General features: G+C 45.0%; 1 protein-coding gene across 3 annotated transcripts in view; it reads right to left on the reverse strand.

The window, feature by feature from the left end:
- Positions 1-11,464, reverse strand: part of TOM1L2 (target of myb1 like 2 membrane trafficking protein) — a 56,319-nt gene extending 44,855 nt beyond the window's left edge. For all 3 annotated transcript variants that reach the window (XM_064390833.1, XM_064390832.1, XM_064390831.1), the window contains exon 1: positions 11,347-11,464. In XM_064390833.1, coding sequence (XP_064246903.1) covers positions 11,347-11,398 — 52 coding nt within the window. In that variant the 5' untranslated portion in view covers positions 11,399-11,464. The remainder of the gene's footprint in view (positions 1-11,346) is intronic.
- Positions 11,465-11,711: the final 247 nt, after the last annotated feature.

Genomic DNA, 11,711 nt, shown 5'->3' on the forward strand with positions numbered 1-11,711 from the left:
AATTAAAATCCCCTGGGTGATGAAATGGTCTCCTTCAGATTTGCCTTTTCTAAATTTAACTGCGACTGCTGCGACGTGTCCGTAAAATTCTGTGTGGGAGAATTTATCAGCACAGTGTGGTTTTAACAGGTCAGTGCATCAGGGTGGGTACCCAAATCTCCTCCTCCTTTGAACACTGTCCAGCAGCCAGTGTTTTATAACAAGATCATCGACATTTAGTCATTTCCACAGCCAGAACTTAGATGGTAGCCCACCACTGGCCAAAGAGTTTTCATCCTGTTTTAGTTTCTGGAATTTGGATGGTTGGAAGGGCCACCTCATTCCTTAACTTGGCTACCAATTCCTTAACTGAGAATTCAGGTATTAAAGCACTGACATACTGGATGAGTAACATCTGTTGATTAACACTAGAAATACCAGATTTTTTAACAGTTTTGGCTCTCCAAAAGACCCCAAAATACAAAGAAAGAAGCTGAAAAAAATAATAATTTTCCAAAGACCCATTAGTAGCTGAGAACCACTCACACAGACAGCCCCAATAACCCAAAACCACTGACTGCATTAATTTTTCCTAATACCAAAAAAACCCAACTGCTAAAAAAAAGAGCAGACTCCATTCATTTTATCAGCCGTAACTTATGAATCTCAGAGAAAGAGGCAGATGAAAAAGGAAAAGCAGGCAGAGAGGCATCACAATTCCATACCCCAGCAGCACAACATGCTGTAATCACCATCAAGAGTAAGGAGCTATCCTGATCTGTGACTATCTGCCCCATTCAGGACTTCAACAGCATCTAGTAATTACAGGTGAGCCCAAAAAAATGACTTTATGAAAAGTTATGGATGATCAGTGTGTCAGTGAGCTATATTTGAAATCTATCAGCTCTTGATGGCCAATTTTGTACTACATGAGTAAAGCAAGTCCTAATAACTCACTTGGGACTTCACTCCAGTACTTACAAGCTACGTGCTTTTCATATTCATAAAACAAAACTAATTGCCTTTCATGGATGAAATGTTCTAAGAATTTTTAATCCATGTCAGCTGCAAACTCTAAAAATCCATCCCCATATATTTCAAAATCTCCCTCCCACCTGCTCACTTGTAACATGTTTGCTGCAAACAAACTATGAGGCAGAAAGAATTATCACGCTCTTATACTAGAATTATTTGTATTATTTTTTACAGGCTACTCCTAAAATCAGTTGTTCACATTCTCACATACTTAAAATAAACTAAAAACACTATTGAGTGAGGGGGAAAAATAGGCAAAATCATCTATTCCTGCAAGGAGGCAGTTACAAGGACAGGCTTACTCCTTTGCTGCAGCATGCTACATGGGATTTTAAAGCAAGAGTTCACATGTGATAATTAAAATGTGTTACAAGTGAAATGCAACAACTCCTGCAGTAACTATTCCATGTGCATGTTCCCACCCCCAGCTCTCCTACAACTAGGAAGGTGAGAGCTGCATCCTCTGGAAAACCACAATTATCCCCCATGTGGAGTGAACTGGACAGAGGAGTCTGCAGCTTTTGAGAGTTGATGGGTTGCTTTCTAGTGTGAAGGCTTCAGTTTGCATTTCAGTTTTTCAGCCTTCCCTTGTACTGCTCTACAGAACAACAGCAAGCCTGTGCAAGAGGCAGCAAGCTCCAACCCCATCGCAATTCTCCAAAATCTCCACGGCTTGAGCATCAGTGTCTGGAATAGTCTAAGTGTTTTCATCATGGGAGCAGGGGAAGAGCTGGCTCCTCTTCCACTAGGTGACAGGAATTACTTTTGCCAGTGCTGTGCTCACTGAAAGGCTCCACTGCCAGCTGCCCATTCTGCTTGCTCTGCCTGCAGAAGCTCAGCAGATAAACACTCCCAAGCAATCTCCTCAGGAAACCCGAGTGCAATTCAGGCAACAGCAATAACAAGACACGTATGTGCAATCCCATCTTGGGGCTGAGAAATGTGGATTTCTTGGTCTCTAATAACCCTACTAAAAATTCTGTTCCATTTTTACAGCCCTGTTTCTTCATGTGCCACTGCTGTAGATAAGCCTGAAAAAGACTGATAAATAGAAAATGTAAATACCAGAAGTTTAGGTCAAGTATGCAAATGCCTATTTCTGAGACTGTCATTTTAATTTTCCCTTAAGTCCCCATTCACCAACTTGTGCTATCTAGGCACACAACTTTGTAAATTCTTCAGGTCAGGAGCTGTCCCAATCCATTTCATGTTCCACTGCAATTGCCTCTATTACATCATACCATTAGTGTGGCAAAATTAATAAAAATGTAAATGTATCAGGGGACTGCAGCGTAATTTTGGAAAATAACTCCACTGGTTTAACTGTTTTGGACAGTTAAAATTCTAACTGGAACACAAATTTTGAGCAAGGCTTACAAACAGTTTAGTTTAATACATGTAGCAGGGAAGAAAACCCCAGCAATGAAACAGGCTGCTCTGGTGCAGAGTATGGATGGGAGGGTAACCTTCCCAGTGAACATATGCAATATTTTGGAATCTGCAGAGAACCAGCTCCTCCTGCTTGGGAAAGCCATGAGGAAAAGCAGCCTGCCCTGTGCACTGTGACCAGCTCTGGCCAAGGTCAGCCTCTCCTGGGCATTCCCTCCTGTTTCTGGGTGAATCACGACTTTCTCCACTTCCTTTGGGTTTAATGTTCATGCACACTGTGCACATCCTTCCTCTGAGCCCTCCCTGAGCAACCAACAACTGCAAAATGCTGCCTCTGATGAAAGGGAGCCTTTAGAGGTGCAAGGCTGAGCCAGACTGCAGCACCCCAGCTCCCTCCTGGTGCTCACCACAGCCAGGAGATGATTCTGCACCCAAAGTGAGCTTTGCTTTAAGGAATGCTACATGTGAAATACCTCATTACCCACAGCAAGACTCCAGGCCAATACCCATTAAAGAAGCTGGTAGGAAAAAGGGGTTTTTCTACTCATTGGCTATGCCAAGTCATTGGCACGGATGGGGATTTAAAAGGCAGTTTTAATTATAGTAGGTAAAACCCACAGATGATCAAGCTGCAGTGTCAGAAAACCATCAGAACTGAACACTGACCCATTTGGGTTGTTTGCTGAACTTTAATCACTTTCCAAGTCTGACAGCTGCTCAAACTTAATTGCTCATTACACTTGTAAATAAAAACTGATCTCACTCTCTGATTAGCCAACCATCTTATAGTTGCCATAACAACTCCTTGTCTAATAAGTGATTTCAGATTTACCATTATTTGTACTAGCAGAAAATTTCACAAAGGTCTGAGTTCGCTCTTTTCAGCAAAATACCCTTCTAATTAAAACCACAGAAAATCAGTAGAGAAAGGGCAGCTCAAAGATAATGAAAAAAACAAGCTATTTACTACAACAGCTTAAATGTGAGCTCAGGATAACACAAACCCAAATAAATCCAGCCCAACCTCTACATCCCACTCTCAATCACCTTATTATCATACCTGTATCCCATAACAACTGCTCAGGAAAATACCAGACAGAATTCAGGAAATACCTCGGGTCACAGTGTGGAGATGGATTTCAAAACTCACTCCAGATGAAATATTCCAATAAAATTTGCATATTTTCTCTCCTAATCCTTAAATTAGGAACCAATTAAGTGGGGAAGTTCCTTAACACTCTGTTAACTGATCAGAGAGCTTTTTGGTGAAAACTGAGGAGTTAAGATCCTCAACAACTTATGTGAAAAAGAGGGGAAAGTGATGAGCCCAAGAGATTGAACTGCAATCAAAGAGGTTTTGGAGGAAAAACTACAACATAGCATCTCATCTCTGGATCACTTCAATCAAAACCTTACTTAGGCAGGACTTCTTGGACAAAACTAATAATCAAAGCCTTGCAGATGTTCTTAAAAAACATTATCTGTACTTCAGTAAGTATTTGGTCACCAAAGCTTAAGTAAAATGCTTCTATTTAATATACAGATGTATTTATTAGTCTCAGAAGATAAAGCTATGAAATATCTCTCACCTGTAGGCTCAGAATATCATAAAACTTTCCAAAATTTGCTGGCAAAGTGCTGAAGCTTGCAATTTGATTAATATGCTCAAGGTAGCTTTTTGTGTTTATGGGCAAAGAAAGGCAGGGTAAAATAAATGCAGAAAGCTATAATTGAGACAAAATAAAATTTAAAAAAAAAAAAATCAGGAAATACCATATTTTTAAAAGGGACTTTCTGCATTTATTAAGCTAGGCAAAAAATGGGATTTTTTTTGTTATTTGGGTCAGATAGGAAACCATTCATATTTCTTGCAGTAAATGTATCCCATGAAAATAAAGAGGATGCAACATGTTCAAGTTAACATCTTCAACATCCTGAACACATTTGGGATGAAACAAAGTCTTTCCTGCCTTAAGAACATGAAATCAATGCTCTGAAAAATTCTTGGTATTCAAACACAGTTTAAACAGCTTACAACACAAATCTGTGCCTTCACTTTGTGTATGTTTTCTTTGATCTGAATTTGAAAAAAGAATTTTTTCCCAAGCTGATTTAACCCAGAAGGTTTCTGAGGTGCAGCTGGAGAACAGGCTGCCCTTCTCTCAAGGAACAAGCAGGCTACAAGGTAACCAACTTATTCAACAGGTTTCTTCTGAGTATCTCCTCATTTTTGAGTCTCCTGATGCTCCCTGAGACTACTGAGCTGCCAAAAGCTGGGAACCAAGAGAAACAGGAGCGTGGGTAAACAGTCCATACACAGCCATGCCAGGAATTGCTCAAACACAGACAGGGCACGGATTTTTTTCATCCTTAATCCTTGATTTTTAAATGAGTTACTGCATGGTGGAGCCCACCTTATAATTCTGTCAGGCAGAGAACAATTGTGGAGTGTATATTTAAATGTAAAGACATTGCTGCCAATAATAGACTGGCTGGATTTATTTGCATCTCCCTTTCCTGAGCAGTGGGAAATGTTACCCACTGCTGGAAGATCTGACTCCCTGGGTTGCACAAAAACATGAAAGGAGCTGCTCCTAAGGGAAGAGAGACCCAGCTCTAGCAAAGCTTTTAGACCAGTATCTTCTGTGCTGAAGAATTTTAAAAGAGCCTTTTGCCACTGGCAGTAACTGAAATGATTGGGCAGAACCATCAACAAAATAACTACACAAATACAGAAGATAAGGCTTATCTATCCTTGGGAGGATTTTTATGCTCAGCAACAAGTTTCTTTTACATAGAAAACTAGGAATTCCCCAGGCAGATGCAAATGAGAAGGAGGAAAACTAGTTCTGGATGATCTGTGCTGTGTTTCACAGGCTGGGTTTTTGGGTCATTCCTCACTTCTCAGGGCTCCCAAAATGTCCTTTCTCTCTGTGCTCTTCAAACATTTATGCTCTTATCACCTACCCACTGTACAGATTTTACCCAAACAGAGAGGATGAAATTACTTTTGGCCAAGCAGGAAACACCAGATGAGGAAGGAGGTTGCCAGGCCAGCCTTGAAGAGCCCCAGGCCTGCAGGTTTCAGGCAGCACCTTCCCAGGGAAGGATCATCTCACCAAAACTTCTGCAAGAGCTGCTGTTGTCCCTCCACAGATCACTGTCACTGAGAATACCACAAATGCCTTCAACACCTTCAGAAATTGTTCATTAAAAACTCAACACAGTTTATGAAATCACAGGAGAGTCTGCCTACCTTAAAACTGTTCCTCACAAAGGAAAACACAGAGTACTTCTATGGGGGAAATTGTTTTGGATGAAATATTACATCAGTTGGAAGGGTTTGTGGGGATTTTCTGTGGGTTTTAGGCAAGCATATTTTAAATATGCAGTTTAAAAAAATCTGCTGAGTTCATGAACAGAGCAGTACCAAACTGGGAACAAGCTGTCCTCACTCTCACATACAGATAGATATTAGAAGCATATGGAATATACATTTAAGGGTAGCAGGCTGAAAGAGATAAAACAGCATTACCCAAAAATACATGTTATAATACCTTCATGAACTACAATCTGCTTTTGTGCCTATAAAATAAATCCAGTCTTAGTAACCCAGTATTAAATGGCATTACACTAATTACCCAGCTTCATACGTGTGTGTAGTTTCTCCAAGTTGCCAGACTCATGACTCAGTATTTATTTGCTCCTTTAAAGAGCAAAGATATCCATTTTCGTATTTCATGGAGATTTTCCTTACAACATAATCCATTGTCATGAAGTGAAAGCAGATCCAAATAATCTTATAAAACTAAAAGCACTTTATCAGGCTCTTTTTGCATGACAAGCACAATTCTGAATGAGCAGTGGAGGGCTGGATTTCTAAAAACTGACCAGCTACAGCAGTACCTAGAAAAGTATTTCAGCTCTGAGGAGAGAACTTCTTGTGCCCTTTTCACTGCAGAAAAATGCAAAATCCATCTTTTTGATACAGCAAGAAAAGTTACTGCCACCTTGTATGGAGAAAAGCTTCCCTTAGAATAAGAGACAATGCTTCCATGGTTGTGGGTAAATGCAAAGGACTTTTTATTTCATTATAAGGCAATGAATGGTGAGAGAGAAAATTCAGAGCCCAACAGCACACTGGAAAAATGATATTTTATGTGGACCACATCCTAAGATTATGGTGTACACTTTAAACACTGATTTCTAGCATTGGGGAAAGGCTTATCTATTAAAAAAAATATTTCACAGCACAGCAAAGTAGTAAGTTTACTCTGAAGGGAACTTAGGGAAATTGTGGACAAGAAAGGCTGGATTAATGCCTCCCACAGGACGACCACAGGCTGCTGGCTCTAATGCATTTCTCTGTTCCTACATGTAGTCATCAACTCATTTATTTAGGAACTGTTTTTATTCTAAGAATCATAAAAATCTTAGAGATATAAGAAACCTGAAGAAAAGGCTCAAGTGCTTCTTATGGAAGGGAGAATAAAAGGTGTTTTAAACCCCTTGAAGCACATTCCCATTAAAAAGGGGAAAAAATAAAAGAAAAAAAAGGAGGGGGGAACAAAACAGCAGCTCTGAAAACAGCCTGTATCCACCATATATATTATCAATTTAACAGCCTTGAATGGAAACTGCAAGTGCTTTGATAAAAATCAATTGAAAAGCTGTCTGCCTCACTGTTGCTTCAATAAAGTGCCTCTGTATCTTTTGCTGAAACCTTGTTTTTGTAGCCTCCTTAAATCACCACACTGTTTCTCCTCCACAAACAGACTCCAAGTGCCCAGACCAGCACTGTGCATGGAAACTTCCCTTCTGCAACAGGGATCAGGGGTGTAAACCAGCAGCACCTGATCCCCACTCCCAGGCACACAGGACACCTCCATTTCTACATTGTTAAATGTAGAAATTGTTCTTCATTGTTAAAAATTAACTTTCAAGTCTCGCTGCACTTAATTCAGGTGCTGAACTTCACTCCCAGAGGCCTTTGGCTCTGGGTCTGGGGCAGCAGTGAGAAGAGCTGAGTTCAGCAGCACACACACCCTGACCAGAGCCTGAGCAAAAGTGACCTTGATGGCCCTGTCCAGCACCCTGTGAGGAGCCCATTTCACACCTCACTGCCCCAGGCCAGCCCTCTGCACCTGCATCAGGGGGCAGCAGCAAGGTTTGGTTTGGATTCAAACAAAGAAGCACTTTCCTGAAGCCTCTGCAATGTCTGCAGAGTAAAACAAACAAAAAAACCCCTAAACCAGGCTTCCCTGTGTCCTCCCATGTAAGCCATATGGCCACTATCAAATAAGCAGAATGGCCAAAAAAGAGTCACCAGCACTCCACATTCTTGTAATTCAATCAGCTTTAATCATCCAAGATGTTTTCACTAACCTGCAGCAAGGGTATTTGTTCTAATAACCTTGAATAGAGTGGTGACACTTTAAAGATGGCTCCACTGAACAAAGAAAGATAAAAAAGCAATTTATGGCGGGATGGTGAATCTCAAGGCAAATTCTCACTACTGTAAATTGCAGCTTTTTCTCCAGGCCAATCCCTCTCCACACAGCAAGCACTCTGTCAGAGTTGCTTTACTACACATCTTCCTGCTCTTCTGCTCCTCACTGGTCTGGATATTCCTCAAGATGGTATTTACAGTGGTGATTGGAAAAAATAAACAGTTCAGTCAGAGGAACTGGGCCAGCACCCAGTGCCACAAAGGATCTTGTCAACCTCGCTGTACTTGGCAGCCTAGGAAACCCATGGCACCCAATTCCACCCTCCAGACTCTCACCAGCCTTCACAAAGCCCTTCTGAAAAACACCTCACAAAACCTTTGGGAAGTATTGGATTCTGCTACAAAATCCTGGGTGAGATTTTTGGTTTATATGTAAAATGATGCCATAAACTCCCTTCAGGTGAGAAGCAATATGGAATGAAAATGGTTTTTTTGAGTTCAGGAATGTCTCAGGTACAGCTGCCACACACACAACAGCCCCACCAAAAACCAACCACTCATCTCAGGAGAGGACTTTGCTGGAGACACAAGGACAGCTGAGTGTCCACAGGTCCATCAAAGTATTATGTCAAATTAGGGGAGGTTTGTAATTAGCAGCCATGGTGATGGCTTATATTGTTTCTGCTATGTCACCACTGGGAATTGAATAGAGGATACCATATAAATCCAAAAATCAGGTAGGTTTCAGCCATGAGGAACCTGGCTGCCATTTCCGCTGGCACTTCAGATGCAGGAGACTCTATCCATCTCCATTACAAATCCTCTGAGCTCATCCTAGCATTACTTTCCCACATTAAGCAAAAGAGTTAACATAAAAAGCCTGCCTAGCTTCAGACATTATCCAGATAAAGAGGAGAAAAGAGAAAATCCCTTGTATTACCTCTCTCAGCTCTCCCCAAACCTTTTCTGACATCTTTGTTCTTTCAGACCTGGCATTTATCTGCAGATACTGTAGAGCCCTAATTAAATCTTCCCGTGAACCTCTGCTGCTTCCTGGCAGAGAACACACACTCTTGGTGTGCTGATGGACCTGCAGGATTTTCTGCACTTCTCCCTTATGGTGAGTGTTAGGCCTTGCTTGAAAACATCACAACTGCGTACAACACAATATGTTTAAACAGAAACACAAAATTATTCCATCTCTTTCAAAGAATGAAGAGAAGCATAAGTGAAAATTATATTCCACAAGCTCATTGGAAAAACAAACTGTGGAAGCACTGGTCAAATAGCAGTGTCTGAGAACAAGGCATGCTTTTGTTTTACTGCTGTCTCAGAAAGGGATAACTGGCAGCGACAGGAGAAGCAGAAAAATTTGTCTTCCAAAATAAAATCTGCAGTTATCTCTTCCCCACTGGGAGTAAAGAAAAACATTCTGAATTTTGCATTAAGGGGAGCTGCACACCTAACCTTATCTGGTGGAAGCAGCTCAGTGCTCAAAGCCTCCAAGCTGGCAGCGACCAGGGGTGTGAGAGCTGTGAAAACCTTTGCACTCTGGAGCTGAACGGGCAGAAGGCTAAAAAAGCAGATTTTACCACTCCTCCCTCCCTGCCCAACAGTTCAGCTCCTCCAAACCACTGACTGCTGCTAAAAGAAGCTGCCAATGAAGAGAGAAGTTGATGCCTTCCCTCCCCAGGCTGACGGCAGAGGCCTGGCCCAGCTGTCCTGGCAGGGCTGCTCTGCTGGCCAACTCACTCTAAAATCACCTTTCTCTTGAGCTGTTCCTGTTATTCTCCTCTGATTCCTGCCACTGCTCTCCCTCAGCAGAGGGAATAAACAGCCCAGATGGCTGAGGATAAGCAGGAGTTATACATGTGCTCCATACAGCCTGGCACAGAGAGCCCAGCCACGCTCGAAGCACAGCGTGAGACTCACCCAGGAACTTTCACCCCAGCCAGGGGCTGTCCCTGCACGTGGGGATGGGGAAAGTTCTAGAGAAGAGCTTTGAGGCTCTTCTAAAGCTCTGAAAAGTTTTCTCCAAGAGTTCCATCATTCCATAAATCAACGTGGAACAGCTGTGGGCCAGACTATGCACAGCTGTGTTACAGAATCCCAGAATGGTTGGGGTGGGAAGGGACACTAAAGATCATCCCATCCCACCCCTGCCAAGGCAGGGACACCTTGCACTACCCCAGGCTGCTCCAAGCCCTGTCTAACCTGGCCTGGAACACTCCCAGGCATGGGGCAGCCACAGCTTCTCTGGGAAACCTGTGCCAGGGCCTCCCCACCCTCACAGGGAAGGATTTCTTCCCAATATTCCATTCCATCAGTTTGAAGCCATTCCCCCTTGTCCTGTCACTCCAGACCCTTGTAAATAGACTCTCTCCATCTTTCCTGCAGGTTCCCTTCAGACATGGGAACCCCAAGGCTCCTCTTTCCCAGTGAACAATCCCAGTTCTCCCAGCCCTCCCTGGCAGGAGACACGCTCAGCTGAGCACCACCTTGGCTCTGGGACTGCCCGCCCTCCTGCACTGCAGGAACCTGAGCCAGCCTGCTCCTTCCCACCGCAGTGTCAGAGATCTTACATTTCTCCAGGGCCCTACAGAGGAAAGCACTGAGAGCCCACCCCGCTGAGGTGAGGACTCGGAGTCACCAAACTCTGCACAAGTCATGCCCAGGCTTTCTCCTTTCTCTTCTTTGCCCCAGACCAAAACATGAGTGGCCACAAAAGAACACATCTGTGGGAGGGAGGGAGGGAGCAGCCACAGCAGCCCAGGGAGGCCTGGAGTGGCCACGCAGTGAAAGCTGGCTCAGAGTAACCTGCTAATGGCACCAAAGCGTTGCCAAAGCCACAGTTCAGCCTCCGGGCTGAAAAACGAGCACTCCTTTGTGTCTCTAGACCACATCACCCCCCTGCCCACTCAGGGGCACAGGGAGCTCTCAGTACTTTGGGGAGGAGTGGCTCGGTGACTGGGTGGTCTGGCAGGAGGCACTCCACTTCAGGAAAAGGAGCTGGGGGATGCAACAGCTTTCCTGCATCCATCTCGACGTGGAGCCAGTCTCTTCTCAGGGACAGCAGCCTGTTCCCCACACCTTCTCTGCCCTCTGACCCCTCCACACCCCCCACTAACCCCAGAGTCCCGTCCTGAGGCTTCCAGCACCCCCCAAAGCCTTCCAGCCGCCCCAAGCGCCCACCAGCCCTGCAATCCCCGCTCCCCAGAGACCCTCCCGCTCCTCAGAGCCCCCCGCAGCCCCCAGAGCTCCCTCACCACCCGCACTGACCCCCACAACCGCCACACACCGCCCCTGAGCCCCTCAGCGAGACCCAGATTCCCCCCAGGGGCTCTCACGGACTCTCCCCTCAGCGCTCCCACAGCCCCTCACAGCCCCCCGGAGCCCTCACAGCCCCCCGAGCCCCCCCCGCCCGCCGGCCCCGCCCGCCGGCCGAAGCCCCCGCGGTCTCCCCGGGCCCCTGCGCGCTCCCCAGGCCGCCGTACCGAGGCTCTGCCCCACCGGGGTGCTGAACGGGTTCCCCAGCAGAAACTCCATCTTGGGATGACAACAAACAGCGGCCCAGCGCCCGCCCCTCCCGCACCGCGCCCTGACCGACAGCCGCGCGCACCAACCACAGCGCGAGCTGGCAGCTGCGTCCCGCCTCCCTGCGTCCAATTGGGCAGCTGCGGGACGCGCGGCAAAGCCATTGGTAAAAGAGCGTGTCCATCACTGTCAAGAGAGGGGCCCGCCCCCGCGGTAGTTCCGCCCTTTTCCCCGCCCTCCCTTTGATGGACAGCGGGGACAATGAGACTGCCATTCCCTATTGGGCAAAGCCCGAAACTCTCTGTAACATTATTGGGCAAAGGGA

The sequence above is a fragment of the Passer domesticus genome, chromosome 15, assembly GCF_036417665.1.
Source record: "Passer domesticus isolate bPasDom1 chromosome 15, bPasDom1.hap1, whole genome shotgun sequence".
NCBI classification, from domain to species: Eukaryota; Metazoa; Chordata; class Aves; order Passeriformes; family Passeridae; genus Passer; species Passer domesticus.